General features: G+C 50.2%; 2 protein-coding genes across 3 annotated transcripts in view; one reads left to right on the top strand and one right to left on the bottom strand.

Annotated features, from left to right (window-relative positions):
* Positions 1–338: 338 nt before the first annotated feature.
* Positions 339–13,600, top strand: ERGIC3 (ERGIC and golgi 3). 2 transcript variants are annotated; one of them, XM_025263569.3, is made up of 14 exons: positions 339–499; positions 643–713; positions 827–914; positions 1,125–1,244; positions 5,566–5,659; positions 6,543–6,708; positions 6,856–6,913; positions 10,484–10,498; positions 11,183–11,214; positions 11,975–12,071; positions 12,148–12,212; positions 12,902–13,038; positions 13,114–13,169; positions 13,366–13,600. In XM_025263569.3, exons 1-14 carry the CDS (start codon positions 412–414, stop codon positions 13,443–13,445), a joined length of 1,167 nt encoding a protein of 388 aa, XP_025119354.1. In that variant the 5' UTR covers positions 339–411; the 3' UTR covers positions 13,446–13,600. The 2 variants fall into 2 exon arrangements, with proteins under 2 accessions (XP_025119354.1, XP_025119355.1); XM_025263570.3 differs by lacking the exon at positions 10,484–10,498.
* Positions 13,601–15,184: 1,584 nt separating this feature from the next.
* The window catches only part of LOC102394519 (fer-1-like protein 4), a 45,655-nt gene continuing 33,316 nt past the window's right edge, over positions 15,185–27,523 (bottom strand). The window contains 10 exon segments of the mRNA XM_045162619.1: positions 15,185–15,539; positions 15,651–15,751; positions 15,834–16,111; positions 16,759–17,000; positions 17,223–17,321; positions 18,428–18,513; positions 19,011–19,171; positions 19,749–19,903; positions 20,329–20,499; positions 20,680–20,807. Of these exon segments, the coding sequence (XP_045018554.1) occupies positions 15,347–15,539; positions 15,651–15,751; positions 15,834–16,111; positions 16,759–17,000; positions 17,223–17,321; positions 18,428–18,513; positions 19,011–19,171; positions 19,749–19,903; positions 20,329–20,499; positions 20,680–20,807 (1,614 nt within the window). The 3' untranslated portion in view covers positions 15,185–15,346.

Genomic DNA, 27,523 nt, shown 5'->3' with positions numbered 1-27,523 from the left:
ATTCCTAACCAATTTCAGATGATAATGAGGCTGCCCATTGAGGACACTGTGAAAACCACTGTTCTAGGAGGTTCCAAGAGTCTGATGTGAAACTCGAAGTGCAGCTCCGGGCACAAGGCAAGCGAATGCTACTATTACTGTGTCTATCCGTGGAGTCCTCTTCCAGGCACTCTGATCCACAGAAAACCTAACCCCTTATTTCTTCACCCCACGGGAGCCCGTTCCAGCCGCCAAAGGCAGAAGCAGCACAGGTGGGCGGGGCGGCCTGAGTGAGAACGCAGCAAGGCGTGGGGCCAAGCGTGGGCATTGCTGCGCCTGCGTGCGGAAAGAGGGGGCGTGGCCCAAGCTCCGGGCCGGAAGCGGGAGGCTGCCGGGGCGGGCCCTCTGGCTTCCCCTTTCCGGCTGGTCCCCATGGAGGCGCTGGGGAAGCTGAAGCAGTTCGATGCCTATCCCAAGACTCTGGAGGACTTCCGGGTCAAGACCTGCGGGGGCGCCACGGGTAGGGCGTGGCGGGGTCGGGGTCGGGGTCGCGGGGAGTGGGGTGTCCTGGAGGTTGGCCGGGGCGCCTGGAGCCTGTCCGGCCTGCCGGGGGCAGAGGGAGAGGGACAGAGGCCATTCTGACCCTCGCTCCCTGCCCTGCAGTGACCATTGTCAGTGGCCTTCTTATGCTACTATTGTTCCTGTCAGAGCTGCAGTATTACCTCACCACAGAGGTAAGGGGCGGGGCCTGGTAGGTGGGCGGGGCTTGGCATTATAGTGGTAGGAGCTTATGGAATGGGGCAAGAGAGGGTTGAGGTGAAATCTTACTAAGGTAGTCCTGCCCCAGGTGCATCCTGAACTCTACGTGGACAAGTCACGGGGGGATAAACTGAAGATCAACATCAATGTGCTCTTTCCGCACATGCCTTGTGCTTGTGAGTACCTCACCATGGGTGGGAATGGCAAGCCCGAGGGTTCTCAGATGGCTTCCAGGTTCACAGCTCCAGCCTTAGGTTCTGGACTGGACTCCAGGACAGCCTCCTTCCCCTAGTCCACTGCCGCCCCAAAACAAGCTCAGCGTCCCCTTACTCTCCAAAACCCTTGCCCTTAGGACACAGCCCTTTACCCTGACCTCCTGCTTCCAGATCTGAGCATCGATGCCATGGATGTGGCTGGGGAGCAGCAGCTGGATGTGGAGCACAACCTGTTCAAAAAACGGCTTGATAAGGATGGCTTTCCCGTGAGCTCAGAGGCAGAGCGTCATGGTAACTTGGGGGGAAGAGGCCAGATCTCAAATCCCAGAGCTGGACATGCCCAAGCCCTACCTTCTGGCAAGTGGGCTGTGACTGACTCAGTGACACATGAAGCATCTAGGATCCAGAGGAATCAAGTGGCTTTCCAAGGGTCCCCAGCTATTAAGAGTCAGGGTGGGCTGAAATGCTGGCTTTTTAGCCTCTGTGTATTGAGGAGAGTACTCTACGTGGCTGTCATTCTGAGGTCCCGAATCCCTGCCTATTGTGATTTAGTAACAGAAGTCGGAGGATGAGTCCTATGTGCCTTGGCAGAACTCCTATAGGTGGACCCAGGCTTCTCTGGCTGTCTACTTCCCCGTCCCACAGACTGACTTCAGCCCATAATGCTCTGCCCTCTTGGAATGCAGGATGGCTTAAGTTTAAGTCTTTGTCCTTGAATTAGATTGCCTGAGTTCAGATGTAGCTTTGTCTTTTGCAGTCCGTGCCCTTGGCTCTTAAAATGGTGATAAACAGTTGTACCTACCACGTGGAATTGCAGGATCAAATGAAGTAATACATGTATAATGCCTAGTTCAGAGTGTTGTTCACTTTTAGCTTCCTTTCTTTTCTCTGTGTCCTCCCAGTGCCTCCATTAACTCAGTTTCCCTCCATAACAAAACCTTCCTGAAAGCTCTGATTTTTTCACACCTTAGAGATTGCTTTGTTGGTCAGCTTTATCATTTGTTCATTCAAATGTTGAACACCAGTAAAACAAATAGAATTTGCTATAGAATTGGATATGGAGTCAAGGTCGATTCCAAGGCTTTGGTCTGAGCGAGTGAATGATTTAATGACCAGAGAAGGAAGAGGATTTTTGTGTATGGGTGGGAGAGGTGGGGGAATATATATATCTCCACTACTGTGTAACAAGTAACCCCAAAAGTTAGTGATTTAATTTAACAAACATTTGTTTTTGTCAGTTTCTGTGGGTCAGGAATTTGGGAGCGGCTTGGTTGGGTTGTTCTGACCATTGCAGTTGGCAACATGGAGGTCACTGGAAACTGAATAGAATAGTTTTGATACTGTTGGGGATGAAAATCTAATTACAGAGCAGAAAAGGAAATGGAGACATCAAGTATAGATAACCCTTCTGGGAGTTTAGCTGTAAGAGAGAGCAGAGAAGTGGGGTGGGGACTGGAAGAGAGTGCATGTGAGTTGGTTGGTTTGGTGGTGAGATTTAGCCAGGTCCTGTTGCTTCTGTCTTTTTAGTGGAGATTGAAAGCAAGGTCATTAGCTGAGAGTGGAGAAAGGGGAAGGGATTTTGGAAGCCTAAGGAGAGAGGAAAAGATATAAATTAGTCATCTCAGAGAATGGAAGAGTGAAAGGCATTAGTGAAAGGAAGTAGGATTGCCAAGCAGTCTTAAGGGAGGCACAGGAAGAAGTAGGCACAGAGAGTTGAACTCAGCTGGAAGGTGGGTTTTGCTATTCTTATACAATGAGGGGAGAGAGGAACAAGTGACTTGTGCTTGTGTGCAAGAGAATAATTACAGCAGTGGACTAGAGATTTTTTTTCCAGCTTTGTGGCTGTATACTTGGAATGTAGCATCATGTAAGTTCAAGGTATACAGCATGATGATTTAACATACATGTATATTGTAAGATGATTACCATAGTAGAGTAACAGCCATTACCTCACAGTTATCTTTTTTGTATATGAGGTGAGAACATTTAAGATCTACTCTTAGCAACTTTCAAGTTTACAACATCGTTAACTATAGTCCCCATGCTGTTAGATCCCCAGAACTTATTCATCTTATAAGTGAAAGTCTGTGCCCTTTGACCAACATTTCCCCATTTTCCCTACCCCTGAACCCCTGGCAGCCAACAATCTACTGTCTTTCTATGAATTTGTTATTTTTAGATTACATGTAAATGAGACCATAACAGTATTTGTCTTTCTCTGTCTGACTTATTTCACTTAATATAATATCCTCAGGTTCATCCATGTTGTTGAACATGGTAGGATATTCTTCTTTTTAATGGCTGAATAATATTCCAATATATACACATACAGAGCTTCCCAGGTGGCCCAACGGTAAAGAATCCACCTGCCAATACAAGAGACACAAGAGACACAGGTTCGATCCTTTGGTCAGAAAGATCCCCTGGAGGAGGAAATGGCAACCACTCCATTGTCCTTGCCTGGAAAATTCAGTGAACAGAGGAGCTTGGTGGGCTACAGTCCATGGAGTCACAAAGAGTTGGACATGACTGAATGACTAAGCACGCACCCCCACATATACATATATATAATGTATATTGGTTTGGGCAAAAAATTTGTTCAGGTTTCTCCATAAGATGTTATTCCTATATATATATTGGAACATTACATATATATACCATATGAAACATGTGTGTGTGTGTATATATATATGCATACACACACATACAGAGGCACACAAGTCACAGTTTCTTTATCCATTCATTTGTTGATTGGCTCATGTTGTTTTTACATCTTGATTATTGTGGATAGTGCTGTAGTAAACATGGGACTACAGGTATCTCTTCAAGATAGTGATTTCTTTCTTTCTTTTTTTTTTTTGTATATATACCTAGAAATGGGGATTGCTGGGACATCTGGCAATTCTATTTTTAATTTTTTGAAGGACTTCCATACTGTTTTCCATAATGGCTATACCAATTTACACTCCCACTAACAGTGCACAGGGGTTCCCTTTTCTCTGCCACGTCGACAATATTATTTTATTTTTTGTTTTTGTTTTTTCCAATAATAGCCATTCTGACAGATGTGAGGTGATACCTAGTGGTTTTGATTTGCATTTCCCCGATGATGAGTAATATTGAGCACCTTTTCGTGTCCCTGTTGACCATCTGTATGTCTTCTTTTGAAAAATATTTATTCAACTCCTCTGCCTATTTTTAATTGGACAAATTGGGGTTTTTGCTATTGAGTTATATCAGTTCCTCAAATGTTTTTGATATCCCTCACCAGAGATATCTTTTGTAAATATTTCCTTTGTTCCATAGGTTGCCCTTTCATTTTGTTAATAGTTTCTTTGCTGTGCAGAAGCTGTTTCTTTTGATGTAGTAGCACTTATTTCTTTTTGCTTTTGTTGCTTGTGCTTTTCGTGTTGTATCCAAAAAATCATTGCCAAGACCAGTATCAAGGAGTTCTTTCCCTATGTTTTCTTCCTAGGAGTTTTGCAGTATCAAGTTTTACATTTAAGTCTGTAATCCATTTTGAGTTAATTTTTGCAAGTTGTGTAAAATAGGGGTGTGATTTCCTTCTTTTGCATGTGAATATCTGTTTTTTTCAGCACCATTTAATAAAGAGATAGTGCATTACCCATTTGAACCATAGAATTTAAATAAAGAGGGAAGTGAGGGTATGAAGGGGTGATAATGGTATCAAAGAATCGGTGGGTTCTGGGTACCAGAGAGAGTGAGCTGGGAAAAAGAGGATAAGATTTAAGATTGGGATATATGAAATTGAATTTTGGAAGGTTTGTGACCACTGGTAATAACTGAGTATGGAAATGGCTGGTTGAGGATGGTTGACAAAAATAAAAAGATTACTGGAGGACTAGAAGTCAGGTTTCTGAATATTGAAACCGCCAGTTACAGTGAGGTAGTTAAAGGCAGGGAGCCAGGTGCAGAGAGAGCAGTCTGAGAGAAGCACCAGGGCGAGGGGGTTAAGGGCTTACACTTGGGATCCAGAGCTGAAATCTGCCACTTACAGTGTTGCATTGGGCGAAATCACTTTTCATCTCTGAGCCTCAGCACCTTCTCAGTACTGTGGGGATAGTAACCTCCACCTTCACAGAGTCGTGTGGGGTTGAAAAGAGACTATGTGTAAAGTACAGCAACCTGTATTCAGCTAATCTTTAGTATTCACTTTTATTGTTTTATTGCTATTACCTTTATTAAAAGAAATACAACATGTGTGGAAATGCTTAGTGCCTGACACATAGTATGCATTATGTAAATATTAGGTATTACAATGTTTATTATTCCTAAGCCACAGGCCAGAGGGCCCATGCAAGGGTTGTGCTGTGCTTAGTCACTTAGCCATGTCTGACTCTTTGTCATCCCATGGACTATAGCCCTCTAGGCTCCTCTGTCCATGTGGATTCTCCAGGCAATAATACTGGAGTGGGTTGCCATGCCCTCCTCCAGGGGATCTTCCTAACCCAGGCATCAAACCCAGGTCTCCCTCATTGCAGGCAGATTTTTTACTGTCTAAGCCACCAGGGAAGTCCATGCAAGGGTTAGGGGTAGCGATTTCACTGCGCCTGCCCCTGGCTCATGGCCCTGCCTCTTGCCCTCCCCTTAGAGCTCGGGAAAGTCGAGGTGAAGGTGTTTGACCCTGATTCCCTGGACCCTGATCGCTGTGAGAGCTGCTATGGTGCTGAGATGGAAGACATCAAGTGAGCCAGGGTCAGGGGGTCAGGCTGGGCGGTGGGGAGCAGGGCTCCCATCAGGTGCTTTTTGTCAGTCATCCCCAGCCTCTGTTGGATGCCGTGTGTGTGTGTGTGTGTGTGTGTGTGTGTGTGTGTGTGAGGGGTGGTCTTGGCCAAGAATTTAGATGGCATGGGCTATGTGCCCTGGTCACTGATCCCAGGTCAGGTGTCAGGCTCAGTGGCCAGGCCCTTCCTGGGGGCTGCAGAGCTGGGGATGAGGTCAAAGTGGTCCTTGTTCTGGCTCAGTGGTAGTCTCTGGAGTCCAGCTGCCTGGGTTCCACCTATGTGTCCTTGGGCCAAACTACATAACCCTTGTGAAGGGGGTGAAAAGGACGCCTTTCTCAGAAGACTTACCTAGGGAATAAATGTATTTTCTATGTACGGCACTGAGATTGGAAGGCTCGGCCCGGGTTCTTAAGCCTTCCTCATATGGCAGCTGCTGTTTTGTTTCTCAGGCCCTGACCCCTGAGAGACCCCTGGTTCAGCAGGTCTAGGGTAGAGCCTGGGAGTATGCATTTACAATCTTTTTTCTAATTTAGGTAAAACATACATGACATGAAATTTACCATTTTGACTGTTTTCATATGTGCCATCTGGTAGTGTTAACTACGTGCATAGCCCTGTGTGGCCATCACCATGATCCGGTCTAAAACTTCATCACCCCAAACAGAATGGGAGTATGTATGTTTCAACAGCCCTGCTGCCGCCGAGGAAACATACCTGGAGGGCGCTGGCTGATCAAAGATGAGGCTGGGGGAGGCTTTGTTAGTGGGCGGCACTGCCTTGTTTCCCAAGATGCCAGCACTTTGCGGGTGCTCCTCTGACGCTCCCCTGCACCTCCCCTCTTCAGGTGCTGTAACTCCTGTGAGGACGTGCGGGAAGCATATCGCCGTCGAGGCTGGGCCTTCAAGAACCCGGACACCATTGAGCAGTGCCGGCGGGAGGGCTTCAGCCAGAAAATGCAGGAGCAGAAGAACGAAGGCTGCCAGGTGTACGGCTTCCTGGAGGTCAACAAGGTACAGGAGGACCCGAGAAGGGACAGGCCAGCTGGACTATGGGTTGGCCCCAGTCCACTGTGACTTGAGGGCACACTTGCCCTCAGGGGACAAAGGACAAAGGGAAAGGAGGAAACGGCTGGAGGATGAGCGGGCATCTCCCCCCAGGTGGCCGGAAATTTCCACTTTGCCCCCGGGAAGAGCTTCCAGCAGTCCCACGTGCACGGTAAGCGACCCAGATCAGCCGGGACACCTGGCAAGTTGGAGGGCCCCTTCCCCTGCCTGATGCACTTCTGTCTTTGGCCCAGAGCAGACCCTCGTCTCAGGGCAGTGGTTTGGTCAACAGTTAAGGGCACACGCCAAGGAGCCAGACTGTCTGGCTTCAGATTTCAGTCTTAGACCTTCCAGGTTATCTGCAACTTTGAGAAAGTTCCTTTACATTTTTAGCTTCAGTTTCCTCCTTTCTAAAGTGGTGATGATAGTGCTTATCTCCTATGCTGTTCGGGCAGGTTTAAGATGACAGCAGGGAACCTGGCGTGTGGTAGGTACTTGTTCAAGTGGCAGCCCCCAGCGTCAAGTAACCCATGTGTGAGACTTTGACGGAAGCAGAGCCAGTTTGGAACCCAGGTTCTGCCGCTCTCAGGCTGTGTTGAATTGGGACATATTGAGCCCTACTCGGTTTCTTCTTCTGTAAAATGGGCCTGAAATAGTACTTGCCTTACAGTGTTGTTCACAAGGATGAATAAATGGAGATTTATTCTCATTCCTTTTTTCATTCATTCAGTCACTAGATACTTAGCAATCACCTATTGTGATTGTCTTGTCATGTGCTAGTCTAGGTGCTAAGGATACAGCAGCGATCCAAACAAAATCCCTGCCCTCAGAACATTCTAGTAAAGAAAGAGACAGTCAACAAGTACATATAAAGATATGGTATATCAAGAATGTATTTAAGCAACTCAAACCCAATAAAGCCAGGATAAGAATGATTGATGTGAGAGGCTTGGGTGAGATGGTATGTGTGTGTGCTGTTCCATGGAGGGTGTCAGGGAAGACTGATGGGTAACATCTGAGTGAAGATCTGAAGTGAGTACAGGGCCTGGCCATGTGGATGACTGTGGGGAAGTGTTTCAAATAGAATGAGTGAGTGAAGTCACTCAGTCGTGTTTGGCTCTTTGTGACCCTATGGACTGTAGCCCATCAGGCTCCTCCATCCGTGGAATTTTCTAGGCAAGAGTACTGGAGTGGGTTGCCATTTCCTTCTCAAATAGAATAGCGAATGCAGGAATGCGCTTGGTGAACTCAGGGTGCAGGGAGGAAGTTAGGGTGACTGGAGCACAGTGAGCTGAGCTGCATGGTTAGGAAATAAGGTGAGGGAGGTAACAGGGCCCTGTCGTGTAGGGCCTGGGAGGGCATTGCAGGGACTTGGGCTTTTACTTTGCGTGAGATGGGAGGGTGTTGTAGGGCTCTGAGGAAGTTTCATGTGATCTGACTTAACTTTGACTTAACTCTCATAGGCAGCATTCTGCTTCATTGAGGAGACTGATGGGGTGTGGATGAGGGGGCAGAGTGGGCAAGAGAGGCCAGTTAGGAGGCTGTCGCAGTGATCAGTCAAGGCACCCTATGTTGGGGGCTGGGCTGGAGTGGGGGTGGAGGTGGTGAGAAGTGACCGTGGGTATTTCAAAGGTAGAGCTGAGAGGGGTTGCCAACAGATGAGAAGGTGAGGAAAAGAGGAGTAAAGATGACTCTGTAGGATGAAGTTACTATTTAGTGAGAAGGGGAGGCTCAGAGGAACAGGTTTAGACGGTTGGAGTGAGAACATGAAGCCGCCTTTGATATGTTCAGACCAATGGGATATCACCCCAGATGTCAAGTAAGCAATTGGCCACTCCAAGTCTGGAGTTCAGGAGAGAGGTCTGGCCTAGGGATACACATGTTGGAGTCATCTGTGTGTTTAAAACCATGAGACTGGATGAGTCACCTTTCAGATGGAGGTGAGGGTAGATGTAGAGGAGGAGAGTTCAGGGGTCTAAGCGCTGGGCCCCCGAAATTAGAGGACAGAAGGAAGCAGCAGTGGAGACACTGGGGAGGTGAGAGTGTGACCCGGAGGGTGATATCCTGAAAGCTAAGGGGCGGATGTGTTTCCAGAGCTCTGTCAGGTGCTTCTGGACATCAGGTAGAACAACCATGGCGTGTCTAATGTGGCAGTGGTCATTGTGACCCTAACAGAGTAGTTTGGGCAAGGAAGCACCCACTGAGTGGTTCAGGAGGGCGTGGGAGAGGAGCTGCAGGCGGTGAACAGAGGCAGCCCTTGTGGGGCTTGCTCTCAAGGGGAAGGGGAGAGGGGCCCGTCGCTGGAGAGAATGGAAGTCAAGCGGGAGTTTTGTAAGATGTGTGGTGTAGCCATGTGTCAACATGCTGTCGGAAATTGCCTGGTGGAGAGAACAGAAGTGATGCCCTGTAGCTGAGAGGGACATTTGCTGGAGTGAAGTCCTTGAGAAGGAAAAGGAAGACAATGTAATACCTTAGAGGTGTAGAAAGTCCCAATTTGGCAACAGGAGGGAAGGTGGACCTGCATAGGTACAGGTCGGTTGGCAGCAGAGTGACATGGAAATCATCAGGAGTTGTGACAGGGCCATCGTCTAAGAGAGTGTGACAGCGAGTGGCCAAAACTCGCGCGCGCCGGTGTGAGAGGACTGACCGGTGGTTCTGTGTGGGTTTCCAGGCGATTCAAACAAATGGGGGTGGAAGGCGGTGCAGTGCCATGAGCTGCAGACCTGAGATTTTTAGGGAAAATCCAGGGAAATGAAGTGATCTAGAAATGGCATCGAGGAGCAAGGAGGACCTCTGTTAAGGCCAGGAAGGAGGACAGGTGTGGGAGAGAAGTAGTCACTGCTTGGGGGCTGCAAGGGCGAGCCGGGCTGTGGCCAAAGCGTGAGCAGGAGGGAGGTGTGGAGGTTAGGGCGTGTGGAAGGACCTAGAAGGGATGGGAGTCAGGATTGTACTCGGGGACATACAGAGCCACATGGTGGTAAGAGTCCAGGGAAGAGATGACCCGGCAGTCCTGAGCTGCCTGGTAACAAAGGACAGAAGTAACAGGCTTGGTGAAGATGGCCCTGCTGGTCTTCAAAGTGGTCTGCGGGGATGCGCCTGAACGTCGGGGCAGGCAGGTGCATCTGGAGGGGCCAGGGAAGGTGGTCTCACTGGGATTGTAGGAAGACGATCAGTGTGGCTCTGTGGGCACAGGGCCTGCGGGCACTCAGTGAGAGGTGACCCATCTCTGCCTCTCCGTCTGGCTGTTGTCAGAGCAGGGAGCCCAGGGCAAAGGGTCCGCCATACCCTCGAGGGATATTCGAAGCACAGAGCTACAGCTGCCCAAGACCAGAGGCTGAACTGAAGGCCTGGAAGCTAGTTTCTGACATCGTGTTGATTTGGGGGAGGAGAGGGGAAGATTGTAAAGTTTATCTTAGATCCTACCTGGTCTTCAGAGAGCACCAAGGCTCAGAGAGAACAAGTGACCTGCCCAAGGTCACACAGCTAGGGAAGTGACCCTCTGGGCTCTAGGTCTTTTGTTCTTCCTAGGCGACCACAGTTCTGCCCAAGCCCCCTTGCACTTTTCTCTGGCCAGGGAAGGGGACCGGGAGGAGGCCTGTTAGCTGAGTCCAGACCCCGCTACTGAGGCAGGAACATCTGGTCCTCCCTTCTACCACGGGTCCAGCTCTGTAGTTCTCACTGTGAAGCTTTGAATCTTTTTTCTCTTCCTCCCTTCTCTCTCCTTCTATCCCCCATGCTGCAGTACACGCTGTGGAGAGTAAGTGGCCCTACCCCCAGGGAAGCCAAGCCCCCATTTCTGGGGCAGCCTGTCCTCCCAAGAAGAGGGGTGGGTGTGGGTGGGTTTGGGTGGGGGGCCTTCTCTGGCCTGACGGCTGGGTGACTATAACAAGCGGTTAAGTGTATCCATTAGCTGGGATTCCTTGTAGCAGGAGGGATCAGGGTTCGAGGGCAGGAGGAATTTGTTCTGGAACAGGGGGTGTAGGGTGCCTGCTGGGCTCCCTTTGGTGGCTTGAGCCCACCCAAAGGGTGGGAGCAGAGGAGGCCTGGAAAGAATTTAGACCACATTCTTAAGTCCCACCTCACTTTGGGGTTCAGTGACTGGCCCATCGTCTCTATCCTGAGAGACCTGAGTCAATGGGCTTTATCTCCTGAGATGCAGGGCCCCGGGCCTTGGTGGGAGCAGAGGTCTGGAGTGGTGCCCATGAAGGGCTCCCTGCACATGCGAGGGAAGAAGTGGGCCCTGTAGAGGGCATGAACTCTCACCTCTCATGCAGGCCCACAGCGGGTCCTCTGGCTGCCCTCAAGCAGGGCCGGGTTGGTGAGTGATTGAGGGGTGGAAGACGAGCCAGGCAGGTCATGGTCCAGCAGGAGGAGTGGGGAGGCCCAAGCAAGGGTCTGGAGAGCCTGCTCCCCTGCTGACACCTTCTCCCTTCTCTCCTAGTCCACGACCTGCAGAGCTTCGGCCTCGACAACGTACGTACCAGGTGGAAACCATGGAGGGTGGATGTAGGTGGAGGCCTAGTCGCTGCCTTCATTCTCTGTAAAGACATCCTGGGATGGGGGAGCAGATACAGAACAATAAACCACGTTCTGACAGGGTGCAGTGTGAGGATCACTGGTATGACTTTTGAACTGAGACCTGCATAGGCTGGAGATGGGGGATGTGCTTGGACAAGAGCATCCGGGCAGAGGGAGCCTGGAGTGAGGTCAGGAAGGTGGGGGCACTTCTGAGGAAAAACAGGGCTGTGTGGTTGGTTGAGGATGAGCCTGGAGGGCTGACAGGCCATGTGCCATTCAGGGGAGTCTGTCTCTTTCCTGAGCAGTGGGAGGCTGTTGGCCTACTTCAAGCAGGGTCATAATGGAATCAGATTTGCATAGTTTTTAAAAGATCCCTCTAGTGGCTGTTTGACTGGACAGGAGCAGAACAGGGGAGGGAGCTGGGAGATCTGGGGCCCCTTCAGCCTAGGCCACCAAGAGTGTGTGCTGTGATTGCCTCACGTGTGGGTGCAGCCACAACCTCAAACTCTGCAGCCCCATGAGCCCCCAGACCCTGAGGAAGGAGTTCCTAGGTGGGGGTTGGGGGTGTCTGTCTCAGGCAGGTTCTCTAAGGGAAGACCCATCTCCGCACACCCACTCCCCAGACCCAGGTGCCCCTGTGTGAAAAGCCTTTGAGAGGGTGGGGCCTGTCGGAGCCTCAGGCGCTCGGAGGCCCAGGCTTTGGTGTTGCTTGCAGATCAACATGACCCACTACATCCGGCACCTGTCATTTGGGGAGGACTACCCGGGCATTGTGAACCCCCTGGACCACACCAACGTCACGGCACCCCAAGGTACCAGCCCGGGAGGTAGCCCCCAGCGGCCCAAGCCCTGCTCGCGCCCATGCCCAGTGCCCTCTTCTCCCCACAGCCTCCATGATGTTTCAGTATTTTGTGAAGGTGGTGCCCACAGTGTACATGAAGGTAGACGGAGAGGTAAGTCCGAGGGGGCCCAGACTTCAGGGCACCCTCTGGTGCCAAGCCCGTGAATTCCTTCAACCTGAGAAGTGACGTCCTGCTCTTACCCCATATGATAGGTGACAGGCTGAGGCTCGGAGGGGGCTGGGTGATTTGCCCCATAGCTAGAGCTCAGGCCCCAGGCTGTCAGATTTCAGAGCACTTTTTCTACTTGCCATCCACTCTTCCCACGTACACTTTCCGCCTCTCTGTCCCCCACGGTCTGCCCTGGGCCAGGGGCTAGCCAGGCTGACCCTTCCATGCCCCTCCCTCCTGTCTCTCCTGTGGCCTGTGGAGCAGCATCTCTGCAGACGGGTAAAATGCGTGAGGACTGAGTGGAGAGGATGCCAGGCCTAGCATTGCCCGGGGTTCATGGTGCAGCCTTGAAGAGTTGCTATTCTCCCCAGCTAAGAGGGTCCACCATGCAGAGCTGGGATTGGTAACCTGTAAAGAGCTGGTGACTGGAGGGAAAGCAGGGATGGTCAGGCTGCACGAGGGCGTTGAGGGGTCCCCGGGCCTTGCGGTGTTTGATTCCAGCACGGGGCCTCACTTTCTCTTCCACACAGTCAAGGCACTGCCAAACCAGGGGCCGGAGCAGGGGGTAGGACTGCGGGGTTGGGAGCCAGGTCACAGACCTGGCCCTGGTCCAGTCTCCCCTCTTGTGCCAGGTGCTGAGGACAAATCAGTTCTCTGTGACCAGACATGAGAAGGTCGCCAACGGGCTGATGGGCGATCAGGGGCTTCCCGGCGTCTTCGTGCTGTACGAGCTCTCGCCCATGATGGTGAAGTTGACAGAGAAGCACAGGTGAGGGCCGGGGAAGGGAGGGGCCTGGGCCTGCAGGGAGCAGGGTGCATGCTGACCCCCCTGCCCTTCTGCCAGGTCCTTCACACACTTCCTGACCGGCGTGTGCGCCATCATCGGGGGCATGTTCACAGGTCAGAAGCTGTGGGGTGTCTGTCTGAGGTTGAGGGCATAGTGGGGAGTGGAAAGCTTGACACCCCCTCCGCCCAATCGGGTTTTGGTTGAGGGAGGAGGGGCACTTGAAGGGCCACTGGCCAGTCAGGTGACAAGGCCCCGAGGTCAAACCAAGGGCCCACCTGGGCCAGTGCCAGCCTTGGTCTCTCTCCCCAGTGGCTGGACTCATCGACTCTCTCATCTACCACTCAGCTCGAGCCATCCAGAAGAAAATTGATCTAGGGAAGACAACATAGTTGTCTGTCTCCCCACCCCTTCCCTCTTTTTCCTGTTTCTCTTTGACTTTGGGGTCATATTCCCAGCCTCTTCTTACCCTACTCCCCCACCCCACCCCCATTCAAAGAGGCAGTTGCAGCTCCGGGTTGTTGGTAAATCTATTGATTGTGATATACTTGCTGGTCTCAGTGTGGTTCTTGGGTCTCGCTGGAGTGTGGGAACAACCCCTCATTGCAGCCACTTACTGAAGGCAGTCAGGACTAGCAGATCAGAGCAGGTGGCTCTGGGAGCCCCATGTGGACATCCCCAGCTTATTAGGACTTTATTCAAACCAGACTGATGTCCACCCCACAGCCCTGTCATCAGTCCTCCCACTGTGGTCTTCGGGCTTTTTGGGTTCAGCCCCAGAGCTAAGATGGAACTTTCCAGGATGAGCTTCAAGTCACCACAGCTCCCAAGCTTGTGCGTTTCCAACCCTATTGGTTACGGGTCCTGTGTGCAGGCTGGGACTTGCCCCCCTAGTGGTAGCTAAAGCTGGGGGCCCTCCCTGCCACTCTTGGCACAGTCACCTGATCCTCTCCTTACTGACCCTGCTCCGTGCCAAGCCCCTCCTGGCGTCCAAGGGGGGTCCAGCCAGGTCCTTTGCAATTTCCTGGGTGGACACAGAACTGAAAAACAGGGAGGGAAGGTAGTGGTGCTGCCGGGGCTAGCATTACCTTGGCTCTGGACCTCGTCAGGGCTTTTCATCAGAGCCCTTCAGACGTGTGGGGAACCAGTCGTAAGACCTCACTACTGCACAGCCCGGGGAACCAGGGATTCTAAAAGCTGGGGAGTTTCAGTGTAAGACAGTAGAGGGGGGAGAAACAAAGTAGAGTAATGGCCAGAACACTTCTTGAAGCAGACGGACATGAGACCCAGCTCTGACTTGGCCACTTGTGAGCTGTGACCGTGGACGTGTTATTGATGGGCACTTGTCTATAAATTGTGGATGATGTTGTCAACTTCAGTGAGTCCTGTTTTTTTTGGTCACCCAGGAACCATTTCCCCTATTAACAGTATCCTGGGTTTCCTCTGGGCACCTCCCTGCCCACCCCGTCAGCTTGTGTGATTTTTGAGGAGGGTTGATCTCCCACCCTAAGCTCCAGGGGAGGGCCTCAGTCAGCATGCCCCATCCCTGCTGGCCCCAGTGACCCAGAGCAAGCCAGGCTCCACCAGGACTAGGAAATCTTTCCTCCTGGACGTGAGGATGGGGAGAGTCGGGGTTGCCGCAGCCATCCTATACTTCCAGGGACAGACCATCTTCGTAAATGAGCTTCCCCTGAGAACAGCAGCGCCAGGCTCAGAGGCAGAGAACCAGTCTCAGTGACATTGTCTGAACCCTGTGACAAACAGCGCCTGAAACCCACCACCTCCTGGGAATTACCACTGTGGAAGCCACAACAGTCCCTTTTTGCTTCAGCCAGCTTGGGTTGGGATTTCTGTCACTTGGAACCAAGTGTCCTGAGTGACCTGCCTACTCTCACGCTTACAAGTTCATGGAGCACACAGAGGGTTTAGCTGTCATGGAGCAGCAGCAGCCACTGGCAGGGCAGGGGGACTGCTCAGGGGGCCTGACCCCTCAGTGGCCAGGCCTCCTCAGCAGGGAACCTCCCCTGGGTCCTATTCCTCCTGGCAGTAGGGCCATGTGGGCAGCACCGCCCCCATCCTGTGTATTAGTCCAGTGAACCCCAACACCCAAGGTCACCCAGGAACACCTCTATTCTCTGCCCCAAGCGTTATTTATTATCTGCCGTGGGTGTGCAGGTAACACGAGTGGATTCCCTGGAAGGTTTGGGCAGAGGAAACAGGGCAACTCCAGGATGGCTCCTGTTGGTGGGAAGGAGGTCAGAGCTGGCTTTACGGGATGAGTGTCCACGGTGAGTTAGGGGTGGTGGAGGGGGCGGAAGATGACCTGGCTGATCTGCCCGGGCATGGTGTAAAAGACGAGGAGGAGGAAGACAGTGATCAGCGCCAGCAGCAGCAGCAGCACCAAGATGCGCCAGTACCGGCGCCAGATGAAGAAGACGAAGGTCTTCAGCAGGTTCACAAACCAGTTGAAGGAAGTTTTGGGGCGGCTGCCGGGGAGCAGGTGGTGTCGGATGAGGAGGAAACCCTCTCCTGTCTCCACTACCGCCACCCCCGCCCCCTACCCCGGATCTGGCCCGCCTCCTGCGCCCCCCACTCACTTGGGCTTCTCCAAGGGCTCAGGCTCCTTGCGCCCCTTCCCCACTGGCCGTTTCTCAGCCTCCTCCACAGTCAGCAGCTCAAACTCTGCCTCAACCCTTCCCTGGAAAAGAAGGGACAGAAGCCAAGTTCTTGGGCGGCCTCAGGCCGACCCTCCCACCCCTCCCACCCCCGCTCCTGCCTACCGTGAGGACGTAGAAGTTGCCTCCTGAGTCCGAGAACTCTAAGTCTTCCCGCCGGCCTTTCCTCTTCTTCCTCCTCTTCTTGCCGGTCTGAGCCTCCCGCTGCTCCTGCTCCTCGTCCTCCGGCTCCCGCAGCTTCACTACCGGCCACCAGCCCCGCAAGCGGTGGCAGCGAAACAAGTTACACCTGGGTGCGGCCCCGTCCCGGGCCAGCCGCACGGAGCAGAGCTCGGGGCCCCGGGCCCCTCGCACCATGTCCGGTAGCTGCAGCTCCAGGGATCCTGCAAGTCCAGAGCGCTCCGGGTTAGGCAGGAGCAGGTCTGTCTTAGCCAACCTCCCATCCCTGAGAGTGACTCCAAGGAAAGCAGAGCCCAGAGCTAGAAAGTGACTGATGCCTGACCAAATCCCTGGAGATGGAAGGCAAGGCATGTAGCGTTAGAATGGCAGTCCAGTGGTTAAGACTGCACTCCCAATGCAGGGGCCCCAGGTCCAATCCCTGGTCAAGGAACTAGATCCCGATGCTGCAACAAAAGTCCCAGGCATGGCAACTATGACACCTCCCGAAGACACATTTTTTAAGAAGCTAGGATGTGGTGGTCAGGCCACAGCTATGCACCACACACCGCAGTCCAAATGTCAGCGGGTTGTCCTATGGGACAAGGCACAGCAGGGACTAACAGCTGTGGGGCCAGAGTAACCTGAGCTCAGGTCAAATGAGAGGATTGAATTGGAGACTGGGTGGGAATGGAGGTTATGATGCTCAGAGCTGAATAAACTCAATAAATTATTAGGCCAGAAAGCAAAAGTTGGGAGGATCCGAAATCCAGGATGCAGGGTTGGTTAGAGTAGGGAAACCAGGGGCCAAGGGCGGGGCAATGAGGGCAGAAATGGGAGCTAGGATGGAGGTGGGAGGACAGCTCAGCAGTACCGAGGAAGTCGTTGGCGGAGATGCGGTCATAGTCCCAGACCTGCAGGACCAGCACAGCCGGCTGCCGGAATTCGGCTTCTTCCAGGGCAAAGGGTCCAGGGTGGCGCCGGACGCTCACCTCGCGCTCCGTGGGCAGGTAGTCAAAGCGGAACACGAAGCGCCAGTTGAAGTTGCCCTCCCCGGTCAGAGAGTTGAAGTGAACGTCTGTCTCCTGCTTGTCGTGCTCCAGCCCCTTCACCCAGCTGGGACGGGGGAAAGGTGCAGACCAAGAGTGGGCATGCGCGCAGGGCCGAGTCCGGAATCGGCTCCTCACCCAGCATGCCCGTCCGCTCACCCTCAGCCAGCTCCGGGCGCCATCAAGGGCCCAGAGGACAGGCAGGGTTCTGGCTCAGCCCAGGACCCAAGGCCCTGCTCGCAGTCACCTCGGTACACAGCCATGCGCCCAGCTCGGCCTGCACGCCTACCTTTTCACATAGATGTCACTCGACATCTCTCCAGTGAGAGGGGTCACGTCATCCAGAACTACATCCTCCGTGTTCCAGATGATGACTCGGAGCTCATAGCTGAGGGATGTATTGGGGGGAGGGTTTTCAGACTCTTGAGAGGGGTCTTGGGAGCAGCTGCAGGAAGGACCTGGGCCAGGGCCACTGACACTCAGCAACTGGAGTGTGCCTAGCCAGGTGATCAGATGTCCGTGGTCCCTTGAAGGGGCAGCCCCAGGTATCACTGACCACCCCAGCCATTGCAGTTGGCACCAGGAATGGTCTGCTGACCCACGCTGGGTCAATGAGATTTTTCCCTCCCATAAATTTGGAATCAAGACCCTGAAAACGTGAGTCCCAAAGCATCAGACGTAGATCTGGAGCTACCACAAGCTTAAGTGCTGTGCAAGCGGGGAGAGCCAGTCTGCAGAGAAACACTAAGTGGGGATGAGAGCATGAAGCCCCTAAGGGACAGAGGAGGGGCTGCGACATTCTTGATCCTACCCCAGGTAGCCCTGTCCTGGGCTGTCAAATGGTTTCATCTGTTGTTTTGCCCAGTGTTAATTTCCCCTCATTTGTCGACAGCACCTTGATTTTCTGTGGGTGACCCTACCCCCACTACTGTCCACTGTGTCATACTGGTGGGTCTGTCACCTAGGGGACATCACCCAGGACTGATCAATCAGTGTATTACAGCCCTCTGATCACAGTGATTGGTTCAGGAATCAGCATTTGACCCAAGCTGGTCCAATGATAGTTAGCCCAAGACACTTGCTCTAACTGGGAAAGAGGTGTTTATTTTTCTGCTCAAGTAGTCTGGTTGGTAAGATGTAAGCTTGTGCTGTTAAAAGTCACTTTGACTCCAGACTGCAAAAGCTTCCATGAGACTGACACCAAGGAAAGCAGAGCCCAGAGGCAGGAAGTGACAGATTGCTGACGAAATCTGAAGTGCACACACTCCCCACTCAGACCAGCTTAGGTCAGAAGGTAGTTAACTGGTACTTGGACTCTCTTCAGTTTCAAGAGTCACCCAACTCACAGTGGCTTATGAAAAAAAAAAAAAAAAAAAGAATAATGGCTCGCCTACCTGAAGCCTGGGTCAGCTCTGCCTGCTTTACCAGGGGCCCTTGTCTAGGCTGGCCAAGATGTGCCCGCCCCATGGGAGGAGGGGCCAGGACTCCTCTTACCTGATTGGCTGCCGAGGCTTGATGTCAACTGGGGGTGGGGCAGGCACATCTCTGGGAAAGATGTCAATCCACATGTGAAGAGACCCCTGGGGGCACAGGACTGGGCTGAAGGGTCTTCCGGGGGTCCCACCTCCCCTAACAGCCCTGGGGCCGGAGGTTGTGCCTTGCCCCAGGTGGAAAGGAGAGCTGGAGTCAGGGGGGTAGATCCTGGGGGATGAGGATGAAGGCAGGGTCTGAACTGGGGATTCCAGGGTTGAGGTTAGACTAGGGGTTCAGAGATGAGGCCCTGGAAGTGGAAGGCTGAGATCCACAGTGAGACCCAGTGTTCCCAGGTCCAGATCCTAGAAATCTGGGGTAGAGGTCAGGTTGGGAGTGCCACATCTGAGCCTTGGTAGGCCAGGGCTGGGACTCCTTCAGAACCAGAGTCTGGGGTGAGGGGAGGGGGTCCAGGATGGAAGTCCAAGACTGGAATGGGGAGGGTGGGGACCAGGATCAAGAGCCAGAGTCAGAAGTGGCCGTGCCCAGGTCCAGGACCAGGTGGGAGTCCTGGGGCTCTGGGGATGCGCCCTGAGCCCTCCTTCACCTGCAGCAGCCCTGGGCTGCGGGGATGGTAGAGGGGCCGTGTTTCTACGTGCTCAGGTACCAGCTGGATCCCAAGCCCTGGCATCTCCTGCCAGCGCCGCAGCACCAGCAATGCCTGGGCCTCCTCAGAGACATCCTTTGCTGCCTTGGAGCCCCTGATACCTGCAACAAGAGGTTCATGAGCTTGGGTTCCACACAGTTCCCAACTCTGCTCCCTCCTTCCCACCACCCCCACCCCACCCCCTGCCCTCAATAGACACTCGGGGCTGAGGCAACTGCTGTACTGCACAAACCCATCTCCTGGAAGGGCATGTCCACAATGCATAGAAAGTGGCGGATGCTGCTGTAACAACTTTTGCCAATGAAAAGCCAGCAGTAGGGGGACAGTGGGATTGGAGGGGCTGTGGCCTTTGTGCAAACCTTGTTTAGAGTATAGACCACTGGCCATGTATGAAGCACAAGCTAAATTCTGCACCATATTGTATACTGCATGGGACTTCTGTGTCCTCAATTAGCTATGGCTCTGAGGGGTTCACTAGGGCTCCCCAGAGATCTCACACTCACCAACAAAGACCATTTTCTCTCCACTATTGTCCTTACTCAGCCAAACTCACCTCCTCTGCTTGCAGAGGGAGGCGGGATCTTTGGGGACACATTAGGCTGATCATCAGTGGCCTCCCCCATACCTTGCTCTGCCATCTTGCCCACTCTGGATTGTCCAACAGAGAGAGACTGGTACCTGGGGGCAGGGTCTCTGGCGGTGTCAGAAAGAGTTTGCTGCCCACCTTGACAGCCTCGACTCGATATTCAGGTAGGGGGAGGCCACAGCGTTGGCATAGCCTCACCAGGATCTGTGAAGGCCGGAATGCATCACGCCAGGCATTGTACCCATCCCTGCAGGCGGAAATGGAAGGTGCCTCAGTTGGATCCAGCACATAAACATAGTTGGGCACAGGGGCAGGGATGGGGGCCCTTGAGGACTTAGGATTCAGGTTCATAACTCTACTGGAGAACAGGTTAGTCCTCGCTTACAGTAATGGCGAAAATCAAGTATGCATGCCAGATGCTCCTATGAAAGAGATACTGATATTATTACCCCCATTCTGCAGATGAGGAAACTGAAGCTCAAGGAAGTCAAGTGACTTATTAGTTACAGATCCCAACTCCCAAGCCCATTTCTTGACCAGTAAGCTATAATGTCTTGGTCACAGGGGAGTCCCCTGCTATGAAATTAAAGGATCTGGACCTTCAGGTGGGATGTGAACTCTGAAGTCTTTGGTCAGACTTAGAATGACTCCCGAGGGCCCTGTGGGACTCACATGTCATACTGGGACGCCAGCCCACAGTTCGCCCTGTGGTGGCTATAGAATCGGTTTTCCAAATCAATGTGGGTCTCTCCAATGAGGTCATCAGAACCCACGAGGTCATGATCATACACAGCTACGGTCAGCTCAGGCTCAGCAGGGAGAGAAATGCTGAGTTCCAGGACCCTGGCAAGGAGAGAGCACAGCTGAGAACACCTCCACACCCTGGGGATGGTCCTGCGGGGGAAGGGGTGGACTCAGCACCCCTGTCCATTCCCCCACCATCACTACTAGCTGCCTGAGTGAGAGTCACAGGGCCAGATGGCAAAGTTACTCCCCATACCCAAGTCCAGGGCCCAGCCTCACTCTCCAAAGATGGGATTCAGCTGCTTGGGGATGTATCGTTCCTTGGTGTCCAGCCGCTCCCGGCCCGCGCTCACCACCACATAGGGGTCTGCCTTGCCATTGGGGTCTGCAGGAGCCAGGTTGGTAGCCTAGGGAGACAGTACGGGGTGGAAATGAGAGAAACGTCAAAACCCAAGGTTGCCCTTGCTGGGCCTACTCTCCGATTTAGTAAAAACAGAAAGTTGCCACGGAAAATTCTTCCACTGCAAGATGTTAGCTGAGAGGTTGGATGAGGTGACTTACTTTCTTTTAACTTAATTATTGAAATACAGTAATTATTGTCATACAAATAGGTGTAACAGGAATATAATGAAGGCTGCCCTGGTGGTCCAGTGGTTAAGAATCCACCTGACAATGCAGGGGACATGGATTCAATCCCTGGTCCATGAAGACTCCATGTGTCGAGGGGCAACTGAGCCTGTGCACCACAACTGAGCTGCACTCTGGAGCCCACAAGCCTCAACATGCGAAGCCACTGCGATGAGAAGCCAACACATCACAACTAGTGAGGAGCCCCTGCTTGCCACAACTAGAGAAAGCCCGTGTGCAGCAACGAAGACCCAGTGCAGCCATAAATAAATAAATACAACTTTAAAATATATATATACTGAAACAAAATACGTGGAAACATGTATAGTCAGTTCAGTCGCTCAGTTGTGTGTGACTCTTTGCGACCCCATGGGCTGCAGCACACCAGGCCTCCCTACTGCTGCTGCTGCTGCTAAGTCGCTTAAGTCGTGTCTGACTCTGTGCGACCCCATAGACGGCAGCCCACCAGGCTCCTCTGTCCCTGGGATTCTCTAGGCAAGAACACTGGAGTGGGTTGCCATTTCCTTCTCCAATGCGTGAAAGTGAAAAGTGAAAGTGAAACGGCTCAGTCATGTCCAACTCTTTGCAACCCCATGGACTGCAGCCCACCAGGCTCCTCCGCCCATGGGATTTTCCAGGCAAGAGTACTGGAGTGGGGTGCCATTGCCTTCTCCAGCCAGGCCTCCCTGTCCATCACCAACTCCTGGAGCCTTCTCAAACTCACGTGCATCAAGTCAGTGATGCCATACAATCATCTCATCCTCTGTTGTCCCCTTCTCCTGCCTTCAATCTTTCCCAGCATCAGGGTCTTTTCTAGTGAGTCAGTACTTCGCATCAGGTGGCCAAAATATTGAAGTTTCAACTTCAGTATTAGTCCTTCCAATGAATATTCAGGACTGATTTCCTTTAGGATGGACTGGTTTGATCGCCTTGCAGTCCAAGGGACTCTCAAGAGTCTTCTCCAACACCGTAGTTCAAAAGCATCAATTTTTCAGTGCTCAGCTTTCTTTATAGTCCAACTCTCACGTTCATACATGACTACTGGAAAAAACCATAGCTTTGTCTAGATGGACTTTTGTTGGTAAATTAATGTCTCTGCTTTTTAATATGCTGTCTAGGATGATCATAGCTTTTCTTCCAAGGAGTAAGCGTCTTTTAATTTCATGGCTGCATTCACCATCTGCAGTGATTTTGGAGCCCCCCAAAATAAAGTTTCTCATTCTTTCCATTGTATAAGGGATTTACTATTCAATTCATAACTTTCCATATCATTTGAGTTTCACTCTTTTGCAATGAACATATTTTACTTTCATTTTATTTTTACTTTATTTTACTTTTTATCCCTTTTTTTGTTTTGTTTTTAATTTATTGATTTTTTTATTTTTGGCTGCGCTGAGTCTGGGTTGCTGGGCACACTGATTTCTCTGCGCTGTGAGGGGGATACTCTTCATGTGGGGTTCGGGCTTCTCACTGCAGCAGATTTTCTTTTGTGGAGCACGGGCTCTAGGGTGTGTAGGCTTCAGGAGTTGCAGCACCTGGGCTTAGCTGCTCCACGGCATGTGGGCTCTTCCAGGACCAGGGATCAAACTCGTGTCCCCTGCATTGCAAGGTGGATTCCTAACCACTGGACCACCAGGGAAGTCCTCTTTTGTTAAATTAAGAAATTTTAGCTAAATAAAAAAATAATACAATGAGCATGTGTGTACCCAGCTTCATAAATAAAACACTACAGACAAATGTCTTGAGGCCCTGACTGGATTTAATTCCCTTTCCATCTCTAAAGTAGGGAGAACTCTTTATTTGGGGTTTTTTAATTAGGGTTTCTCACACACACACACACACACAAAAAGAAAATATACTTCTGTTACATATACATGCATCCCTAAGCAATATATAGCATGATCTTATAATCTTTCATGGTTTAAACTGTATGTAGTAAACTTACTTTTTATATTTTTGAAAACTATGTAATTTAGTAGATATATAACTTATGCATAAATTACTGAAATAGAATTTATACACAGCAGAGTTCCAGTTGCTCCTCTTCTTTCCCAGCACTTGGTATTGTCAATCTTTTTTATTTTCATCATTCTCATCCATGTAAAATTGAAGCTCACTGGGGTTTAATTTGTGTTTCCCTGCTGATGAAGCACGTTGAGCTTTTTTTTTTTTTTTTCACTTTTGAATGTGTTTATTAGCCTTCTGTGTATATATATATTTGCTTTTGTGAAATGACTTCAAATCTTTTGCTCCATCATTGAGTTTGTAATTTCCAATATTACATTTTTAATTTCTAAACATTCTAACTGGTCCTTCAAACTTGCTGTTTATTTGTAATGGTCTCTTGTTCCTTGCTCATTTTAATTTCATTCTATTTCTTTAAACATTTCATATTCTCTATCTAGTCATTCCAATATCAACAGCCTTGGGGTCTGAATCTGTTATTTTTGCTAATTCTTACTCCTGATGGTCTTTTTCTTTTTCTTTGGGTACTTTTTAATCCTGACTCATATTTGGTATGACTCATGCTGAGGGCTTGTTGTGGGTGTTCTCTGCCAAAGAGGGTTTGTTTTCACTCTGCCAGTTCCCTAGGCAAACTACCAACCTGCAGCCACTTTAAATTAAATCCTCCAAGCCCTGGAGCCCTGGAGCCCACATGCCACAACTACTGAGCCCGAGTGCTGCAACTACTGAAGCCCTTGCCCCTAGATCCCACGCTCCACAACAGGAGAAGCCACCACAATGAGGAGCCTGTGCACCTCAATTAGAGAAAGACCTCTTGCAACAACAGAGGCCCATAGCAACCAAAAACAAGAAACAGGTAAATGAATGAAATCTTCTAATTGAGGTTGTGGGGATCACACCAGAGGTGAGAAGGCAGCGTGTGGTCGTGGATGCTTAGGGAGACTTTTCCCCTCTAATCAATACCAGGGTTAAGGCAGGCAAGCTGCCTTGGTGTCTCCTTCTGCCTTGCAAGTTTCTATCTTCATTCATCCTTATGCTGAAGGTGTGGGGGGGGGGGGGCTCCAGGTGGCCCCGGGGTTTCATCTTCCGTCCTCACTGCCTGTCATGAGGAAGAGGAGGTCTCTCTGGTCAGCAGTGAGTGTGGGGTGAAAGCCAGCTTTACCACTCCTTTTTTCTTAGTTCCTGTATTAGCTATACTTCCATATTTTCTGTATTCTTTTATTTGTTTTTGGCTGTGCAGGGGCTACTCTTTATTGTGATGTGTGGGCTTCTCATTGTGGTGGCTTCTCTTGTTGTGGCTCCCCGGCTCTGGAGCTCAGGAGTTGTGGTGGAGGGCTCAGTTGCCCCAAGGCATGTGGAATCTTCCCGGATCAGGGATCGAACCCTGTGTCCCCTGCACTGGCAAACAGATTCTTAACCACTGGACCACCAGTCTGATTTTATGTATTCTTGATGCTCTGGTATCTGGGGCTGTACTGACGCTGGAGAGACTGCCCCTGCCAAGGCTACTAATTTCCAGAGTTAGCAAGCAACATATTTGCCACAGTACTTTTCATATACAAACCAACTAATCCAGACCCCATACAACATCCAACCACCTCCTCTATCTGGCCTTTATACTCCAGAAAGTAATATTCCTCTGCTTTTATCATCCCCACGGCCAGGTTCAGACAGCTAGAGACAGCAAGACAACTCCTGTACCCTAAAGCCTGTAGGAATTATTCAAACTAACCAGTCATAAACCTGCTTATGCTGCCTTGCCCCATCTTTCCGTCAAAAACAAAAACAAAAAAAAACACGCACAACAAAGGCTCTGGCCCTCATACTTCCCTTGTTCCTTCTGCCTTCGGACTGGCCCTCATGTTTCCTGGGTAACCCTGCAAGGCACAGCCTGCCCCACCTCTAGAAAACTGAAACAAACAACAGACAGTCTTTTCAATGGCAGCCATCTGATCTGTCAGCTTCACCATACGTGGAAAATAACAAAACCGTGGGTGCATTTTAAAGCAGTTCCTGCTTTTACTTTGGGTTTTTTTCTACTCTAAAAATCTCGCACTTTCTTGGAAGCTCAGCATTGCATTTAAAAGATGTTTTTGAAGTATGGAAGTTTCTCAAAAAACTGAAAATAGAGTTGCGATATGATCCAGCAATCCCACTCCTGGGCATATACCCAGAAAAAAACTGCACTTCAAAAAGATACAGGGAATTCCCTGCAGTCCAGTAGTTGGGACTCTTTGCTTCCACTACAGGGAGCAAAGGTTTGATCCGTGGTCAAGGAATTAAGATTCTGCATGCCTCTTGGCATGGCCAAAAAGAAATAGAGAAAATATAACAACAACAAAAAAGACACATTCACTCATGTGTTCATAGCAGCACTATTCACAATAATCAAGACATGGAAACAACCTAAATTTCCACTGACAGATGAATGGATAAAGAAAATATGATACACACACACACACACACACACACATATATATATAATATATACACACACACAATGGAATACAATTCAGCATAAAAACATAATGAAATACTGCTATTTGCAGCAACATGGATAGAGCTAGAGATTGCCATATTAAGTGAAGTAAGTCAGAAAGAGAAAGACAAATACCATATGATATCACTTATATGTGGAATCTAAAAGATGACACAAACGAACGTATTTATGAAACAGAAACAGACTCACAGACATAGAGAACAGACTGTGGTTGCCAAGGGGGAGCAGGTGGGGAAAGGATGGGTTGGGAGTTGGGGATTAGCAGATGCAAACTATTATATGTAGGATGGATAAACAACAAGGTCCTACTGTGTAGCACAGGGAACTGTATTAAATATCCTGTGATAAACCATAATGGACACATGAAAAGGAATATATATATATATATATGTATGTATGTATACCTGAATCACTTTGCTTTACATCAGGAATTAACACAACATTGTAAATCAGCTATGATTCAATGAATTTTTAAAAAAAAATTTTAAGATGTCTTTAAAATTTGATCCAGCATTTTTAGCTTTTGGTGAGTGATGCTAACTTTAATCCTCAGGGTGTGCTCTTCCCTCTTGAGACACAGACTCTGCTGACCTTGAGCTCTGATGAGTGATGTCCTCTCTCCCATCCTTCATGCACATGACTCTATCTGCACAGCTCTTGGAGGCTCTTAAGCTGCCCTGGTGGTTTGCAGTTTTAAGGCTCTGATTTCAGCATAATTGGAACTCAGATTTTTTGTTAATTGTTCTTGTTTGGGGGTGATTTTCAGGAAAAAGAAGGGGAAACACCCTATTGGTGTCACCTTCCACAAACTGGGAATCATGAAACTTGCTTACTTCATCCAAATTTCTGTTGGGAGATGTATTCTTATTGACACATGTTACTGTAGTTCATTCAGTTTAACTGTAGTATTTGTTATATGACTGATACACACACACTCTCTCTCCTATTTAGGAACACTTTAGGAGAAGGCAATAGGAACCCACTCCAGTACTCTTGCCTGGAAAATCCCATGGACGGAGGAGCCTGGTAGGCTACAGTCCATGGGGTCGTGAAGAGTCAGACACGACTGAGCAACTTCACTTTCACTTTTCACTTTCCTGAACTGGAGAAGGAAATGGCAACCCACTCCAGTGTTCTTGCCTGGAGAATCCCAGGGACGGAGGAGCTTGGTGGGATGCCGTCTATGGGGTCGCACAGAGTCGGACATGACTGAAGTGACTTAGCATAGCATAGCATAGCATAGGTTATTTCTAAATTTTTTATTATTACAAATAATACTAGAATGAACATATATGTTTTCTTAGACACATTATATGAAAATTTTTCTACGATTTTATCTAGAAGCATAATTACTGGGTATTGGCTATGAGAATCTTCCATTTGACAACATATTGTACATCTTACTACAAACTGTTCTCCAAAGTTGTTATAACAATTTACATTCGGTGGCAGGCAGAATAAATCACCCCACAAGATGTCCAAGTATCCCTGAACCTATGAATATCTTATATTACGTAGTAAAAGAGACTTTGCAGATGCGATTAAAGATCACAAGATGAAGGAAGTAGCCTAGATTATCCAGGTGAGTCAAATATAATCACAAAGGTTTTTATAAGTGAAAGAGGGAGATGAGAGAGTCAGGGAGAGAGATTTGAAGGTGCTACACTGCTGATTTTGAAGATGGAGGAAGAGGTCATGAGCCAAGATACACAGGCCACCTGTAGAAGGTCAAGAAGACAAGTAAATGATTGTTTGCAAGAGCCTGTAGAAGGAAAGCAGTTGGGCCAACACCTTGATTTCAACCCAGTGCAACCTGTTTTGGATTTCTGCTCTTCTGAACAGTAAGATGATAGACAGATGGTAAGTATGTGGTAACTGGTTGCGGCAGCAAAGAGAACTAATGCCTCCTTCTACCAGCACTGCGGTAGAGTTCTACAGCTGCCCCGCCCCGGTCTAATCTTGCCAATCAAAGGGAGGGAAATTTCTGACGGTTTCAATTATTTGCCTGTCAGATTACAATTAAAGTGCAGG

The sequence above is a fragment of the Bubalus bubalis genome, chromosome 14 (assembly GCF_019923935.1).
Source record: "Bubalus bubalis isolate 160015118507 breed Murrah chromosome 14, NDDB_SH_1, whole genome shotgun sequence".
Taxonomy (NCBI): domain Eukaryota; kingdom Metazoa; phylum Chordata; class Mammalia; order Artiodactyla; family Bovidae; genus Bubalus; species Bubalus bubalis.
This window is presented reverse-complemented; position numbering and strand designations above follow the sequence as displayed.

Coding starts and splice junctions, on each gene's coding strand:
- ERGIC3 (XM_025263569.3), top strand. CDS start 412: ATGGAGGCGCTGGGGAAGCTGAAGCAGTTCGATGCCTATCCCAAGACT. Junction 1,245..5,565: donor CTCAGAGGCAGAGCGTCATG/GTAACTTGGGGG, acceptor CCCTCCCCTTAG/AGCTCGGGAAAGTCGAGGTG. Junction 13,170..13,365: donor CATCGGGGGCATGTTCACAG/GTCAGAAGCTGT, acceptor CTCTCTCCCCAG/TGGCTGGACTCATCGACTCT.